Source organism: Dipodomys spectabilis, unplaced genomic scaffold (genome assembly GCF_019054845.1).
Source record: "Dipodomys spectabilis isolate Male_0828 unplaced genomic scaffold, ASM1905484v1 ptg000175l, whole genome shotgun sequence".
Taxonomy (NCBI): domain Eukaryota; kingdom Metazoa; phylum Chordata; class Mammalia; order Rodentia; family Heteromyidae; genus Dipodomys; species Dipodomys spectabilis.
In genome coordinates, this window is record NW_024870852.1 from 8,026,551 (window position 1) to 8,044,977 (window position 18,427).

At 48.4% G+C, this 18,427-nt stretch overlaps 1 protein-coding gene across 1 annotated transcript in view; it reads right to left on the reverse strand.

Annotated features, from left to right (window-relative positions):
- Positions 1-3,440: 3,440 nt before the first annotated feature.
- Tgm3 (transglutaminase 3) overlaps positions 3,441-18,427 on the reverse strand; it is a 40,800-nt gene continuing 25,813 nt past the window's right edge. Inside the window, exons 11-16 of the mRNA XM_042694629.1 lie at positions 17,160-17,263; positions 14,843-15,088; positions 10,018-10,326; positions 7,300-7,457; positions 4,329-4,462; positions 3,441-3,592 (exon numbers count right to left, since the gene is read on the reverse strand). Coding sequence (XP_042550563.1) covers positions 3,445-3,592; positions 4,329-4,462; positions 7,300-7,457; positions 10,018-10,326; positions 14,843-15,088; positions 17,160-17,263 — 1,099 coding nt within the window. The 3' untranslated portion in view covers positions 3,441-3,444. The remainder of the gene's footprint in view (positions 3,593-4,328; positions 4,463-7,299; positions 7,458-10,017; positions 10,327-14,842; positions 15,089-17,159; positions 17,264-18,427) is intronic.

Below are 18,427 nucleotides of genomic sequence, written 5' to 3' on the forward strand. Positions count from 1 at the left end.
GCCTGCTTACCTTCTTCCTCCCACCCCTACGGGGCACCACTCCAATAAATCTCTTGAAGTTCTAACCCCATTTTGATGTTCCCAAAGATCTAACTGACACATTTGATTTTTCTATGCTGTCAATTCTTATTTTGGTTCTCCACCTGACTAGGATCCAGGTAAACAATGAATCTGACTTCAAAAGCTGAGCTCATCCTCGTGAGGATATTTAAGGTTAGGGAAAGCCAGGCCCCTGGCACACTGGGCCATCCTCAAGGCATCCTCAAGGTGAAGATTCAAAAGAAACTAAGGTTGGATTAAGGAAGGGAAGGAACTGCTCTGGGAAAAGGCCTTTTCCCGCTTTGGGTGCCTAGAAGACGTAGTTCCTCTCTGGTAGGTTCCCTTGGTTTATGAGTAGTTGGTAGAACTCACTTGGTAGAGTAACTTGGAAGGAATAACTAGCTGTGAGTAATTTTGTTTTACCCTTGTTCCTCTTGGCCCCAGGTAAAAATCCTCTAGATCCTCCAAGTTTCTTTGAGCTTGCTTGGCAGGTACACTTTACTACTTGAGCCAAGACTCCATCTTTTTTATTTTCTGTATTTCTTTGATAGGACTTATTTCATGCTTTATTTGAGTGGGTCTGATGCAGGCTTAGATTCTCCTATCCCTGCCTTCCAAGTAGCTGGGATTATAGGTGTGTGCTACCATACCTGGATACGCCAAATGTCCTTTATACCCTCATCCAGCATTGCCCTTATGTGGGTAGGCAAGGTCATGGAGGCTCCTGGTTCCCTTTTTTGCTATAGTGAGAGAAATGTTCAATATTAGCTGCATAAAAGACCATGTAGCTAATGGCCACAGTCTCCCGCAAAGCTAGCTGCGGCCACACCATGAAGTTCTGGCCAATGGAGATGGACAGAAGTGAAATGAATAATTTCAAATGCCAACTTTTACACTGTTTCCTGGATACAAAAAGAGATGTCTAACTGTTTCTGTTTTCATTCCTTCTTGTTGGGAGGTCTTGGGCATTATTCCTTAAGCTGGAATCACCATTTGAAGCTACTATGGTGCGGGGGGGGGGGGGGGGTAGGGGGGGGCGGGGGGAGAGGGGGATGCAGGGAGGGGGAACCAGCTGTAGAAGATGGCAGACAAAGAGAGCCTGGATCTCTGCATTGCCTCCCTGGACACTAACATGAGAGAGGAATAAAGGCCTGTCTTGTTTAGAACCCTGGTATTTTGCATCTACCTGCTCTGACAGCTGAGTCTGGACCCCAACCAATATGCAAACCCCCTGAATTCTGGGACTTGCCTCGCAGGCCCCTTTGCATTTCAACATTAGGTTATAACCTCTCGCTTCAGTTCTACCAGGAATAAATGTAGCGATGTAGTTGCCTGCCCACTATTCTTTTATTTTATTACTGAAATTGCTCAGGACCTAAGTGGGACAAGAAGTTGATTAGGCTCATCTCTCACAAGACCCTTGTGTCTGGGGTTGGCTAGCAACTGCGCACGGATTTTTAATGCCTTGCCTTAGGAATCGCCCTCAGGGGTGGAAAGCCAAGGTCAGCTGCTGTCAGTTTTTAATCATCCTGGACCATGGGCTCAACATAGAGCCTGGCACAAAATGGCAGGAAGTGCTTGCCAAAGAGGTGGATGCTTGAAAGAATTAGTCTGGGCTCAGCCACCAGTGACTGGGAGGAAACGATCAGCTCTGGATGTATTCTTTCTGTGGGAGACCAGAGCAGAAATCTTTCAACTGGAAGGAAGGGAAGGAGGGAAGAAAGGAGAGAGGGAGGAGGGAAGATTAAGGAAGAAAGGAAGGAGAGAGGGAGGGAGGGAGGAAAGAAAGAAGGAAGGAAGGAAAGGAGAAAGGAAAAGTGAAGGATGAAGAAAAGAAGAAAGGAAAAAGGAAGGAAAGGAAAGGAAAGGAAAGGAAAGGAAGGGAAAGGAAAGGAAAAGAAAGGAAAGGAAAGGGTCTTGGAGACGCTAGGACTACAGGTGGCGTGGAGCTTTCTGCAGAGACTGGGCTGGCTCCTGACATTTAGGAAGTCAAGTAGAATGGCCACAATGGGAGTTGTCAGCACAACTAACAGGAGGGCTATGGGATCCATTGGGAGTTATTTTAAGGGGTGAGGACTGAGGAGCAATCAGAGGTTACATGGGGCCCTTAATGGCTCTGTGGCCAGCTGACATGGAACACCTCTCCTGGCTGTCCAAAGAGAAGCATGGCATAAGGTGTTATGGTCTGGCCAGAGGTTGAGCTTTTCCTCAGGTTCATGGCTCTCGGTGTGGGCAGCTCAGTGGTAGGACTTGTGGGAGAGGGGTGGGAGGCTCTTAGAAGGTTGTCAGGTCGTTGAGAGGCAGGGCCCTCAGTAAACATGACAGTCATTCATTCCCCCCTCATTCATTTCCCTGCCCCCCTCCAGTGGCTTTTTACCACAGGACTTCCCCTTCCCACTCTCTGGCTTGCTGATACACCATGTCACCTTTCCCTTTTGCACATGATCTCGCCATCTGCCCTGAAGCCCTCAACACAGCTCCTGCCTTACTGTTAGATTTCTGGTCCCCAAGGCTATGAGATAGATAAACCTCTTCTTGTCTTTGGACATGATCCTGCCTCTGGTGGTTTGTTACAGCAACACAAAATAGACACACCAGGAAAGAACCCAAGCTGAGCTGAGACTTGGCTACCACCAGCAGCTTGCTCTGCTGAAGCCTTCCAGCAAAGACCTCAATCACTCTGAAACAAGTAATAAGTCCTAGAGAGGAGCTCCCTCCCCAGTTCACTTTGTCTATTTTGGGGCATATTAGAATTTTTTTCTTTCTCTCCATTTGGCTTGATGTGTCTCTCTATGTTTGTACCTGGAGCCCACTTCCCATGACATTGGAACACAGAGCAAATTCATCCCTTCTCTAGATCCACGAGCAGATCAACCCTGCTGTCTTCCTCCCTCTCTTCCTTCAGCTCAGGCGAAGCAGCAGTCTTATGCAGTCGCTTATAATCACACTTGTTTAAACATTTATTTTGATTGTCAGGATGTGAATACAACAGCACATAACTGAACCATCCCCTGCCCTCCAACGAGCCCAAAGGAGGAGCAGGGAATGGCTCAGCTCTAGATCAGCAATCAGTCCAAACTGGCTTCTCCCAGAGTGCACTTGGACAGCCCGGTCCTGTAGCTCCTGTAGCGCTGTGTGCATAGGGAGGTGGGGTGGAGGTGGGGGTAGGGGTGAGCAGGGCCGTGGGCTCACAGAGCAGGCAGGGATTGTGCAAAAGTGATCAAATAGCAGCCAGGGAGGACTCGGCCCCAGCCTGGGGTGTGTTGGAGGTCCATGTCTCAGAGCAGCCTTGGGACCAGAAGGGGCTTCTAGGGCTGAACAGCATGGGCAGGAGTCTCACATCACAAGTGAGCCTTCCCTGCTCTGTGTTCCCCAAGTTTGTGTGTGGGGGGACCACTGGACTCTTCATTCAGCCACATCGATGGACAGCATGGCTTTGATTGCGGGGAACTTGTTGCAGGAGAAGTCAGCAAGCAGTTGCTTGGTGCCACTCCGGGTGGGCAGGATCTCAAAACGGACCCGAGATTTCTCCTTGGGGCGTAGGGCTGGCACTCTGATGGGGAAAGGACACAAGTTGGTGTTGATGTGAGATCCGTGGGGTTCAGGCAGGTTGTACCTCTGTGACCCCCATCCCCTACTCTCTAGTCATGGGAAGGCAAGGTTTGTTTAGCAACCTCTAAGCTGCCTCCCTGGGGCACCTGGCCCTTCCAGCTCTGTGACCCTCTCCAGAAGAAGGTAGGGCCAACTGGTCTCCCACAAAATACTAAGCTCCCTGGGTACCAGTGGCTCACACCTGTAATCTAGCTACTCAAGAGGCTGAGAGCTGAGGATCGTGGTTTGAAACCAGCTAGAGCAGAAAAATCCATGAGACTCTCATTTTCAATGAACCACCAAAAAAGATGGAAGTGGAGCTGTGGCTCAAGAGCTAGAATGCTAGCCTTGAGGAAAAAAAAAAAAAGCTTAGGGACAGCAGTCAGACCTTGAGTTCAAGCCTCTGTACCAGCACAAAAACAACAGCATAATAAAACAACAACAACAAGAAGTATGCTGAGTTCTCAGGGCCAGCTACTTGCTGTGATGACTCGGCCCTCTGAAGAATTCAAATTTTGTGAATCCCCAGCAAATTACAAATGCAGGTTCCTGTGGTCCAACTGGCCCCTCCCAAAAGAATGAAGACCTTCCCCCTACCCCTGGCAAGGTCAAAGGGGGCTGTGTGTGTGTCCTGCCAGGGCCTGATGCCCCCTCCTACCCTCCTCCTGCCAGCCCCACACCGCTGTGCTTGGACTCACTCGATCTTGAGGTTGCCCCGGAGCAGGCCGCTGCCCTCCACCATCAGCACACAGTCCTTCACCGGCTCATCCAGGGGGTTGGAGAAGAGCATCTGCACGTTCACAGGCTTCTGCACTTGAGCCTGGTCCAGAACCTGCAGGAGAGAGAGGCTGCAGGGTCAGGAGGCTTGATCCTGGGTCCCTGCCTGACACCTGTGAGGGCTGGTCGGTAGAATGTGGAGATGGGGAGGTTGCATTGGAGGATGCAGGAAGGGGGCATTTATTTAGCCCTCCTACGTGCTTGCTGGCCAACAGCCACACAAATGGGTTCCTAGGCATTGTCCTTGTTCCATGCTAGGCATGGAAACCTGGGCTCGGAGGGAGAGGAACCTCTTGCATTGGTCAGAGTGTCACATCTTCCTTGGTAAGCTTGTAAACTCACCTCAGTTCATCCAGCAAAGGGCAACTCCTACTTCTCAGGACAGCCCCTTCTCAGGACTGCAGGCTCTGAGAGGGTTAGGTGATTTCTCATGCTACACTTAATAATGTTCATTTTCTTGAACCTCTCACTCTGTTTTAAAGCCTGAACCTCCCCTCCAAGGAGTTTCCATGGATATTCAAGATGGTGACCACAAGCTCTGGGACAGTGCAGACTCCAGCTCCTGGCCAAATCTTTTCCATCCAGATGCCAAGTCTCCCACCTCCATCCAGACCAGGCTTTTCTGATGACAGCCAGTTTGCTGATTTCTGTCTAAACTTCTGAAGTGCCTGTGTATCGTGTTGTACTCTCTCCAGGGCCCCCACTACTGGCCATACAGAGGTCAGACCTGATGAAGGACAGGGTCAGAAAAGCCAGCTGGACTATTCACAGCAAATGGCACAAGCGATTGTGCTTCTTCCAAGAATCAGCAGACACAGGGGATAAAGACAGACACTGATCACCTAACTCCTACCAGAGAACAAATGAGATTAGGGATAAGAAAGAAAATGGGCCAGAAATGGAGATGGAAGATGGAAATTATATGGCTCATGGATTTCTTTTTTTTTATTTTTTGAGGCTCACTGGAGGTTGCTGTTTATTTTAGTGTGTTTCGGGGATTTTCTTGTCATTAGTCTTCATAGCGACCATTCCTACAGTGACAAAGCGGAGCTTCACACTGATTGGATAACTTGGGAAATTCACACTCTGGGAAACAGTAGGGCCCACTTGGTTCCAAAGCCTTTGCTGTTTTGACAGGGTTGCAATACCCATCAATAATTTGTGAGTAACAGAAGCATTTCAAGGACCTGGGCATGTACAATGTCTCCCAAAGAGCTCATTAGTAGAATGACACACAATTTTATGTTACTGTGACATAACCAAGCTACATAAATGGTGCCATATTTTACCTCATTGATATTTAATTTAGTTTTTCATGCATTTGTTGCTTTCTTTATTGTTGCTTATTCACATCTCCCATGGACCAGAATCTGTAAATGCAACCCAATCAAGCCAATGAGGGGATATTGTCCTTGGAACAATATTCAGATTGTATGTCTGATTCCATGGGCTCAAGTCCCCAGTTCTAATGAACAGTCAGTGACAGATAAGAGAACGGGATTTTTACCCAAATTAGTATATGTTTGTGTAGATCACCTTGATGAGTTTTGAAATCTGTTTCCTGCACTGAGTGAGCAATATGTCTAGAGACGTAAGTAGAGGGGTATGCCCGAAAGAAGGACGGTCTGGTATGCTTTATAAAGCTGTAACTAGAAAATTCACAAAGCACACTTCCTGCCATTGTACACATATCCTAGAGTATGTCCTGATTTCTAAAGGTATTATATGTAGTCTAAGATAAGCTAGACATGATATGGAAATCCAAAAGACACAGATCAAACAAAAGTGCTGTCTCAACAGGTGAGTACAGGGCTGGAGGTGTGGCTCAAGTGATAGAATGTGTGCCTAGCAAGGAGAAAGCCCTGAGTTCAAATCCAAGTAAGGAAGTTTGAAAATATTAGATAGCGAATATAATGGAGAAAATTAACTTCATTTAGACACAAGTCATTTTAAGGTAAAATCTTTCCATCACTCAAATAGCTGCTGCCCAGGGTTATTTCCAAGGTCTAGGAACTGGAACAGACAGGCAGCCATCCTTTATGTTAACATAATGAACATTTCTTGGAAATGCTATATGAAGCAGGAGAGGTTACGTGACATGCCAGGGGACACAAAGGAACGGACAATGACTGTTCTCGTCTGGGAAGGGAATAATACCAGCCCAGAGCCATTAGCTCTAATTTCACCCCTGACCAGTGGAGGGCGCAGTTTTGCTTTACAGTCGTCGGTTATCCATGGAAACCATGCCAAGGGAACTTGGGTAGTGCCTGCCCTCCAGGTGTTTACATTTGTCAGGGGACTAATTCACAGCGCCAGTCAAGGTATGATTTGAGTTGGGACAAATGCTGTGAAGGAAGAAGCCAGAAGCTTCCGAGGCTGCAGAACTGGAGACAGGGCCTGATTTGTAGGATCAGGAAAGGTTCCCCTCTTCCCCCCTCAGCAAAGGCCCCTTGTGAGGGGGCATCCCTACCCCTGACTCTTCAGACCCCCAGTTTACACCAGGATGTGACTGACAGGGTACAAGCACCTGAGGTTAGACTCCCAAGAGTTTACCATTCTGAAGCTCAGCTCCACAGAGTGAGGAGGTACAGGTTAGTCCTGCCTGCACCCAACTTGTTTCTTAAACAGTGGCTGAGCTGTGGCCAGTGGAGGACACCTGGACCCCCTCAGCCAAAGAAGCCGCTGGACAAACATATTTTATTTATCTTACCATACAGGGAGCAAGAAACGGAGCCCTTGGATGGCCCACTTGGCAGAGGCTGGACCCCAGCAGAGCCCAGTCTTTGCCCGCCTCAGTTGGAAAGGCTTTTCTTTTGTGGTTTTGGCAGAGCTGTGGCTCACAGGGGCCAGGCTGGCTGGCTCGAGGGTGGTACCCTTCCCACCAGCTCTTACCTCCAGGGTCAGGGTGGGGTTGTCCAGGATGACGACCCGCTCCACCACCACCTCAGCCTCATTAGACACCTTGCACACGGCTGTGGTCCGGATCATGTTGTCTGACTTCAAATACTTGTCATACTGGGCATATGCGATCTTCACTGGGTGCTGGACTTCTGGAAGGAGAAGTGAGTGGGCGGGGGGGGGGCAGACAGAGAGAGAATGTGAGCTCTGTGTGGCCTGAGGTTGAGCCAAGATCAGCTGGCAGGAGGATTTGTCACCCATGCCTTGTTCTAGGTGGGCTTCAGAGCAGGGACCAGGGAGAGAAACCAAGACTCAAGCAAGCCTGACTTCTAAAAAAACCAAAGTATAGCTGCCCCTCCCAGGAAAATATTGGAGGGCAAGTTTCCTTCTCAGGGTCAGAGGAAAAAGTAGGAATGTTAACTGATTGCCTAATGGCAGTAGCAATAAGGATGGCAACATAGTAATAACTGGGAGGGAAGCCAGGGTATTGGCTAAGTAAATGCCTAGAGTCTTCCCAGCCATCTAATAACCTGGGATCCCACTGTAACAGCATGTCTAATTCCTTTCCCACCTCTGGGCTCTCCTGCCTTGAAGTCATCCTTATGTCATGAAGCAAAGTTTTTGAGTGTGTGTGTGTGTGTGTGTGTGTGTGTGTGTGTGTGTGTGTGTGTGTGCCAGTCATGGGGTTTGAACTCAGGGCTTGGAAGCTCTTCCTAAGTCTCTCTGTGCTCAAGGCTAGTGCTCTACCACTTGGGCCACAGCTCCACTTCTAGCTTGTTGGTGGTGAATTGGAGATAAGAGTCTTACAGACTTTCCTGTCCTTGGCTCGTTTTGTACTACCATCCTCAGATCTCAGCCTCCTGAGCAGCTAGAATTAGAGCCACTGGCTCTTGGGAGCAAAGCTTTTTAAGACTGTTTCTGTGTCATGACAAAACCTTCCATGGCTCCTTGCTGTCTTAGGGATAAAATTCAGGCCTTCAACCTGGCCCACCTTCGATAGGCCCAGCCTCACCTGTACCCAACTCACTTCATTAAAGAACCCTCCTCCATATTCTCTGCACAAAACAGGCCCATTTCCACCCCTGCACTTACATAGCTTTTGCCTAGGTGAAACTACCTACCATGTGTCAATCTCCCCCTCTCCCCCCCTCCCCCCGGCCTCTCTCTCCAGTGCTGGGAACAGAATCCAGGACATTGTATGCACTAGATAAATGCTATACTAGTGAGCCAACATGACCAGCTCCAAAACCTCTCTTCTGATCCCTCAGGTCACATGACTTCCTTGCTCCTCCCATAGTTTTAGGCCTGGGTATTGCCAGATGGCCTGAGAGCAAGACCTTGAGGAGGAAACTGCCTCTGCTTTTAGTATCAGAAGAACTGGTCAAAGCTGTCCCTAAAGTAAGGAGACAGGCCTTTGCAACATCTGGTCTAATCCTCTAATCCTTTGAACCTTGAGACTCAAGGAGGAGACTTACCCATAGTCACCCAGAGTGTTCACTTCACCTGCCTCCCCAACCCACCTCCCATTCCACTCCAATAGCTCTTGCAGAAGATTCTCGGGGGGGGGAATCTTTCACATGGATATGTTTGGTTTGCAGAAATAGCTCAGATCTAGAGTGCTTGCCTAGCGTGTGTGAGGCCCTGGGTCCCCTCCCCAGCTTCTCCAACCCAAAGTTCTTCCTTTGAGTTTCAAAAGGAAGTGATAATTCAACAGTTCCCTCGGGCAGTGAGAAGATTTCTGCCAAAATGTGGCCGCAAGGCGAAGCAGAGTGCAAAGGGATGCTGCTTTGTGACAGGTATAACACATCTCAATTTCTCAGCAGTCAGAATTCTCTCCAGATGGGCTGGACATCCCTTTGGGGAAACAAATAGCCACTCCACCCTTGTCAATCTGCTTTGTAAGCCCCAACTTTTCATAAGAGCCTCCAGGATTTTGCCAACATGGCACACCTGTGTTCTAATCCCACAGTACCAATCTTCCTTGGCTCCGCCTCCATTCCCTTCCCGTCTGCGCCACCCTGGGGCGAGTCACCAGACTTCCAAGGAAACCCGTCATGCCACTCACACCCTGGCAGCTGTGGGAGAACACTGGGCAAGGGCTCAAGACCCTGAGATCTATTGCAGCTCTGCCAGGATTGGACCTAAAAGGGATTTGTTGGTGGAAGAGGGGTGGATGGAGAATGAAGTAGGAAGGCAGCAACAGATGCTGCAAACGGGAGAGGGGTGGCCCTGGCTGTAGCATCAGGAAAGCAAGGTTCAAGCCCAGAGCGTTGCTTACTTGCTATGATCATCTCTGAACAGAGGCCTCACTCTCTCCGAGCCTCTGTAACATGGGTCCTGAAATCCACCCTGGTCACGTCCCTTGAGGGTGGCCTTCTCTCCAAGCTGTCAGGGTGGGACATTCCACTTCCAGCTCTTTGCTGGTTAATTCATTGGAGATAAGAGTCTCTCAGATGTATTTGTGGGCTGGCTTTGAACCTCGATCCTCAGATCTCAGCGAGTAGCTATGATTACAGGCGTGAACCACTGGCGCCTGGCATCTGCATGATTTGTTTATTGCAATGAGAACTTCTAGAACATCGATAGCCTAAACCCATCAATTGCTCTGTCCTTAGCTGCCTCACTTTGAACCCAACTAGAACCTTCTAGCTCCAACAGATGACCCCCTCTACCTTGGGTCTGTGGAGCCCCAGCAAGGACAGGGTGGGTTACCTTCCTCAGGGTCCAGGGATATTGTGGCGGAGTCCTTCCACACCTCATGCACAAGTGTGCCATTGTAGACGATGGTCCAGGCCGTCATGTTCACGGACACTGTCTTCCTGTCCCTGGTCAAGTTTTTGAGCAGCAGGGCTAGGCTGACCTCTTTGCCCACTGCCAGTACACCCATGACCTTGAACCTCCCAGAGATGCTGGGTTCTCCTTCCTCCCCGGCCAAATCTCTTGCAGATGTAGCACCAAACGATGCGTTGGGTTTAAGTTTGCTCAAAGCTTTTTGGTGCACTCGCCTTTCCTCACTGGAACCTGTGTGGGGAACAGACAGGAAGGAGCATCTCAGGATGTGGCAGCAATTCAGACCAAGGACCGCACCTCCCAGAGGACAGGGGTGACTCTGGCTCTACTCCCATGCCACCACCATGCTGCTCCCAGCACGTGCCCAGCTGCACCAGGACTCCAACTCATCCACTTCCGAGCCCCTGTGCCAGGCTGACTGAGCAGCACACTCCCCACCTCAAGTGGAAGGCAGATCTACCGTAATGGAGAAGGTCCAGGCCTTCCAGAAACCCAGAGGAACAACCCCAGTGACAGCCACAGGCTATGCAGATGGCCCCTGAGCTTCCTCCACCAACTTCTGAGATTTTCCAAGGCACCAGATGACTTCCCATAAGCATCATCCTTTGTAACAAAAGTCTCGCAGCAAGTTGTTCTCTGGTCCTTTTCCAAGCAGGTCTGCCTTGTCAGGCAAAACTGCTAGGCCATTTGAAACACAATCTTAGTCTTTATGTTTTCTTTTTCATTTTTTCTCAGATCGTTTCTCAAGTTTTTGCCTTGGGTCCAGCCTCAGACTGTGATTCACCATATCTACCTTGTTTGTTGAAATGAAATCTTGCTATTTATTTTGCCCAGAATAGCCTCAAGCAGCAATTCTCCCAATCTCTACCTCCCAAGTAGCTGAGATTATAGGTTTATAGGTGTAAGCCACTAAGATTAGTTTAGTGTTGTTCCTTCCTTTGCTCCCTCCTTCCCTTCTCCCCTCCTTCTCTCTGTCCCTTCTTCCCTTCCTCCTTCCCTCCCTCCCTCCATTCCTTTCTTCCTTTCTCTTTCTTTCCTTCTCTCCTTCCTCCGTCTGTACATCCTTCCTTTCTGTTTTGATGAAAGGAGATTTTTAAGACTTTATAAGTAACAAAAGCTGATCTGAAAAACAGTATGGATGAATTCAAAAGCAAAAAGAAAAAAGCTTGTGTTCAGAACCGATTTCATTAATTTTGTTTGTTCAAAACAGGTCTCTACATTACCCTCTCTTTCCTAAAGTCACGTTGAGAGTTAGTGAGTGACTCTTGTCTGTGCTAGATGACAAGAATTTCTAGGGGGTAGAGGTATGCCTCAGGTGGTAGAGTGCCAGCCCATGAGTCAAAGCCTCAGACCCAGAGTTTGAGTCCTACTTTTAGACTCCTCCCCTCCAAAAAAAATTTTCTCATGGCTGATAGAATTCCAAGTTTGAATAGTCTGAATTCTTCAGAGAGTCTGCATTTCAAGAATGCAAGTGCTGATAAAAGGCTGGCATTCAGATTCAGATTCAGGCTGCAGGTGCAACAGATATGACGGCAGAGGGGACCCACAGAGTGTTGGTGACAGTCCCTAAAAGGGCTCATGGGACACTAAGCTGAGCAACCACTTCCGAGCCTCTGTGCCAGGCTGACTGAGCAGTACACTCCCCACCTCAAGTGGAAGGCAGATCTACCGTAATGGAGAAGGTCCAGGCCTTCCAGAAACCCAGAGAAACAACCCCAGTGACAGCCACAGGCTGTGCAGATGGCCCTGAGCTTCCTTCACCAACTTATGAGATTTTCCACGGCACCAGATGACTTCCCATAAGCATCAGACACCTCAGGGAGCCCGTCCCATGAGTTAGATGCCAGAAGCCAGCACATCCCAAGGTGGGCAGATGAGAGCCAATGGGGATGAGATGCAGGAGGCGGGGCTGCCCCCAGGTCTGTTCCAAGCTTCCACCCACACACCCTACTGCAAGAAAGCAGCCAGATTACCCAGGCTGAGAGCTCCTGGTGGGCAGGGTTCTTCTGGATGCCCTTCCATTCTCTAGCTGGGCTGCAGGTCCACACCTAGGGCTGGTGGCTACCCAAGGACTGGAGCCTTCCGTGCCTGGGACCTTGAAGCAGGTGTGTTTGCACAATGAGACTGAGAGCTTCCAAGCCTATATAGGTCACCTGCTGGGCTTACTCAAGACGAAGCTTCCTGCTGCTGTTTTCTCCCTGTGGTGTTGCTGTTGCGCAAATGCTTAGCAACCCATTTTATGAGCTTTTCTTCCCTGGGGCCCTCCAGACAAACTGGCATCGTTAGGTAAAAGAAGAGCTGGGCAACAGCAGGCAGAGTGATATGTCGTGCTGTCATGCAGAGGCTGAAGCCCTGCCAGGAATCCTGCAGAGACTCCCCCTACACACACACACACACACACACACACACACACACACACACGCACACGCACGTGCGAGCACACACACACACACACACACACGCGCGCTCGTGCGAGCACACACACACACACACACATCTGGGCTCGTGTATCCCATCGTAACTACCAGATAATAATTTATTCCAGGGAGGTTACAGACAACCACATGAACAAGGACCTCCATGTTGTATGCCAGGCACTGTGCTTGGCTCTTGGTGAGCATCTGAATTCAACTGAAGACAGGCATTGCTACACTCATTTTTGTTGTTGTCAGTTGTTTGTTGTGCTGGTCCTGGGGCTTGAACTCAGGGCCTGGGCACTGTTCCTGACCTTTTGTGCTCAAGGCTGGCACTTTATCACTTGAAACACAGCTCTACTTCTGGCTTTTTTTGGGGGGTGGGGTGGGTGCATAATGGAAAATAAGAGTCTCACGGACTTTCCTGCCCAAGGTTGGCTTCAAACCGTGATCCTCAGATCTCAACCTCCTGAATAGCTAGGATCACAGGTGTGAACCACTGGAGCCTGGCTGTTATTCTCATTTTATAGCTGAGGAAGCAAGGGATCAGGGATCAGAAGAAAATGGCTGGAGGTTACAGTTGTAAGAGGTAAGACTGGCATTTACCTCTTGTTCTAGGTGATTTTCCCTGCTCCCAATGTCACGTTTCTATACCTCGGACATGATTGAAAATCCTACCTCTGCCTTCTCTATCGCCCCAGTGGTGTGTCAGCAGGGCTCAGCCTGGAGCAGTCACGAAGGAGGGGCCTGTGAAAAGCTGTCAGAATCAGCATGGAGCCCCTAATGTCAACCTCAGTCACAACAAACATTTATACAAAGCTAGGAGGTTATGAAAGAAAGACTCTTGCATGAGATTACCTGGCAGTAGCCATCACAAAAAACTCAGCCAGGATCACCTACTTGCAAAGAGGTCACTACACAAGTATATATACACATACACACACATATGTATGTACACACACACACACACACTCACACACACACACACACACACAAGGACATCTCTAGCAGCTGCCTAGTCAACCTTAGATCGACATCATTCCTGTAATTAATCACTGTGGCCAAAGATTATTGTCTCAAAATAGCTGATGTAATTTTGCTTTTGTCTTTAAAACTTCAGTGCCTTGACTCTGTGAATCCTGCTGTAGTTTGCTATCTATAGCATACGCCATGGCATGCATGCTCCCATTGCAATGCTCAGCTACTTGCCAATAAATACCATTATTCTTCTCACAATCTCAGTGGGATTTTTTTTAGGTCAGCAGGCTCCATATATGTTTATTGATTGAGTAGAAGGCCATTTGTTGTGGGAACAGTCTGTCAAGCCACATGAGTCTGACTGAGGCCACAGCTCTTATTCCCCAAGAGTTGTGCCTCAAAATATGTACAAATACCAGTACTCAAAAGTGTCATCTTCCTGACCTTGGCATCAGAGCATGCTCCCTGTCGGCTCTCCAGTTTTATGAACTTTGGAGAACACCAACAGCTAGCAGTTGTTCAAAGATTGTGGGCTTATTTTAGGGGGCTCTGTGAGTATCTTGATGAGAGTACTTTCCTTCACTCCTGGGAACCAACTATAGGAGTAACCATTTGGAGCATTTTAGACAGAGTAAACTCTTGACCCCATTAAGAAACAACCTTGATCTTTTTGGAGAAAATACCAAATTACTTTAGGCTATTTCTCAAAATGAACTTTACCTTCAAATGCAGAAATCTGGTCCCCCATTGAGCACTACCATGCAGCTTTTTTTTTTTTTCTAAAAACAACTTCTGAGCAACAAATGTAATTGGGCTAAAGTTGCCTTTATAATGCTGGCCCTTCCAGGTGACCCTGGTGGGGAGGCCAGAAGTTTCTAGGGCTTTGCCCTTTGCCTTCCCATGGCTTCCTTTGGCTTTGTGGGTGTGGGAGGGGTGGGCTCTGAATGCACATAGCAAGTCCATGTTCTTTTTTTGTTCAGCTGCTATTTTCTGCCTATGGTCCTGGGAGTTTAGAGGAACAGACAAATGGAGAAATCTCTCTTGGGGACTTCCCTCCAGGGACAAGTCTCTCCCTGTGATGCTTAATCACAGGGCTAGCATTCTAGTCTTGTAACCGAGAAAGAAACACAGCTGGAGGTCAGCTGGATAACAGTTACCTGAGCCCTGTCTGTCCCTTGGCCTAGAGTTGCCCTTGACACTTCTGTTCCCACTGAAAGTCAAGTGAGTGTTGGGTAGAATGGCAGGGAGCCATTCTACCACATGAGCAGAGCTAGCTGAGGGTGAGAATGTTTTTTTTTTTTGGCTCTCCACTCACCCAGTCCCAGATGCCACCACCTCATCGGCACCCCTCCTACCTTCTGGGTACTTGTACTTGTCCGTGACATCCATGCGAGAGTTGCTGCCCACCGCCTTGGTGCTGATGTACTTCCCGATGGACACAGTGTCCAGGGTGTTCTGTTTCTGGTTGCCGGTTCTGACATCAAGGATCCAGGTGCTCCTGTCCGCGTTTACCTCCCCAAAAATGAAGATCATGTCGTAATTCAGGTCCACATCCCCTTCTCGGACGGCATTCACGGAAGCAGGGCCGCACTGGAACACTCCTGGTAGCCCGGATGCAGAGATTGGGTGTTGATTTATGAAGGCGAGGCCCATCCACACAGCAGTCCAGTCCACCCAGGCCTGCTTTTCTGTGTGTGTATGGGGGCAGGGGGGAGGTTCTCCACCATCTCAACCTCCTGCCTCTACCCAGCTAAACTCCTTCCACCCCGATGCATCTGGCATTCAGCAGACAAGCCCCCATTAATGTCATTCTACAATAGCAACTATCCAAAAACCTATCTGTCCAAATACCTGTCCAGTATCTCTATCTAAGACTGGCTTAACTGTGCATACTGTGGGGGCCTGATCAAGCTGACCTACTGTGTATCCAACCTGAGCTGACCCACTATGTCACTCTGTTTTCTAAAGAGGACAGTATTCCTGCATCATGCTCCGGCAGCAGCTTCTCACAATCATTGCAAATCATTCTAACACTGGGAGTTCATTGTTTTGATCCTCTAAGCATCCAATGCTGACCTTCCTTCCCCTCCCTACTTCAGGACTTTGCCTTGGTAGCTTAGATAATAAAAAGATGGACAGACAGAGGGACAGAAAAGGCAGAATTCCACTCAGGAAGTAGCCAGTTGATTGAAAGTATATGTTACAGAGAGAAGACTATTATTCTATTTGTATTTACTTGGGTTTTTGTTTTGTTCTTTTTGTGTGTGGTACTGGGGATCCAACCCAGAGCTTCATATTTGCTAGGCAAGAGCTCTACCACTTGAGCTAAGGTGCACCCCTTGGTTTGTATTTCGTTTTTTAAGTAAAATCTTACCAGCTTTGCCTGATTTGGCTTCAGATTTGGGAACCTCCTACCTACATCTCCCCAGTAGCTGGGTTTACAGGTATGTACCACCATATCCATCTTAAGATTTAGTCTTCTAAGATCCAATGAACCATGATATTTTATTTTATTTTGTTTACTATCCCATTTCCTTTTTTCTTATTAAAAAATGCCTTTCCTATGGTTTGAACTTAGGGCCTGGGCACTGTCCCTGAGCTTTTGTCCTCAAGGCTAGTGCTCTACCACTTGAGCCATCGCTTCACTTCTAGTTTTGTGTGTGTGTGTGTGTGTGTGTGTTTTGGTGGTTAATTATAGCTAAGAGCCTCTTGGATATTTCCTACTCAGGCTGGCTTCCAACCTCTATCTTCAGATCTCAGCATCCGGAGTAGCTAGGATTACAGCCATGAGCCACTGGCACCCAGCTCTCATTTTTCTTTCTTAAAATGATGCTTATGACCCATTATCTTGATTTTGTAACTGCTAATGGTTGCAATAAAAAACCACTGTAGAAAAGAGTGACCTGGAAACGATCTGGAAGATTGTCTCTTTAGCCCCAAATCTAATATTATATCTTGCTTCTGCTAGAAGCAAGGTAGGGTGGGCTGAGGGAGGGAGGGTAAGACTTAACTTTGATTGCAAGTTCCTTTAGAATTGCTTGAATTTCCAAAGCTGTGCTTTCTAAATCCTTATAAATCTATATTGCTTTATAAATCTTTTTACTGCTGGGAAGATATAACTCACAACGACAGTAGTAGAAAAGGCATGCTGCTTTAGTGGTGAGCGGAGGAATAGGAGGGACTCCTAGAGAGCCTAGGGATCCAGCCCTGATGGCAGAGAAGGTTAAAGAGGGGCAAGGCAAGGTGGTCTGCCTGAAGGGGGACTTAGCCTGTCAGGGGACACCTGAGAGCCGAGAGACCATAATGGGGTCATAATCCTGGAGACCTGCTGTAGAGTGGAGAGGGCCAGGGGCAGCCGTAAGGTTTCTGTGTGGGGAAGGACAGGCTGTTCCCTGGCACCATAAAAGTATTACTGGCCAGAAAAGGCTTGTTTCCCTTGCTACCTGGCAGCAGCTGCCGAAGTGGGCGAAGAGAAGGCCCCATTTAAACAGCAGCCCTGAGCTGAGCAAAACTGGGAGGAGAAATGTATTATTCACACATTTTTCTTTGTTTGAATCCCATCACGCATTGCAGGGCTGGGGAGGGCTTTGGGTGGCTGCCTGCTGGGCTATAAATAATGCAGAGGCTCATGGCATAGAGCCAAGCCCAGAGCAAGGCTGGTAGAGGGGTTACCTTGGCTCCTCTCCTGTGGCGTCGCGTCCAATACCTGCCACCCATTGTACGAGGGGCCCAAGTCAGTCCTCACAAACCAGCCTTCATTCCAGACATGGAAATTCCTGCAGACAGAAGGCCACACAGTAGGTGAGTGACACGACACAGCTTCTCTGATCTGGGAGTACAGTGCCCTGGTCTTCCTTGCAAGTGTGTCAAGCCTTGATGGGCATCGTCTCACAGAAATCTGCCCAGAACTGTAAAATGGGTACTATGTGTAGGCCTTTCGCATATAAGAGGAAACGGAGGCTCAGGGTCATGGCAAAGTCAAAGTCTGGATCCAGGGATGCCTATCTTCAAAGCCAATTCTTTGCCCACCACAGTCTACTGCCTTCTGAGGAGAAGAATGAGTCAGGAGGAGCCAGGTGCCTTCCAGCAGGCACACCCACGCAGCGTTCTCTCTGCCCTGTAGGGGATACTTCTGTATTGGTGTAGGCTGAGAAGGAGTGGGGTTGGAGGCAGATGACAGGACTGGCTAAGAGCCACACAATCTGTTGTTGTCTGAGATCTGAATTGAGGAATGATGGAGACCAGTTCTGAAATATTCTTCATTAGCAGCATTGTTTCGTGTCCCTGTCTGTGGGGACACAACCCTCTGTCACTGTGGGCGCTGTCAATTAGCCAATCTAACTCATTCCATCCCTAGTTCTCTCCTCTTTTTGTCTCCATAATGGAACCAACACTGTCTATACAAGCAAGCAAGCGAACAAAAGGCCTGTAGGTTGGTTTCTGAGATGAAGGATGAAGCCCTAACAGAGAGACCTTTTGTAACAATGAACTCTGAAAAGAAAAAAGAAAGAAAATAGGAAGACAAAAATGGAAAGTGGAAAATAGAAAATATAGACCAAATAGAAAATAGAAAGTGAGTGGAGCCAGAAAGTTTAGGGGAAGTCAACCCTTGGCAGTCCAGCAGGAGGCGAGTTGCACTTTTGTAACTTTGCCCCAAGGATGGGTTAAAATCAGGGAAAAGTGCAGGTTGGTAAAAATGGAGCCAGCCAGCCTGCCCACATCTTTCTGACCTGAGAAGCTAGGAAACAAAACTTGGATTAATCAGGGAGAGTGCAGTAGGTTTTCTGAAGAATTAGGGAAAAGGAATCCCAAACTCATCTATAAACTTTGCCTACACTCCCATGTGACTCCCAGACACATGCATGCATGACAGAGACAATGAGAAATGCTGGTAGAGGTGGAGAACTGGCCGGAGATTGGAGATGCTGTCTACCACAGTG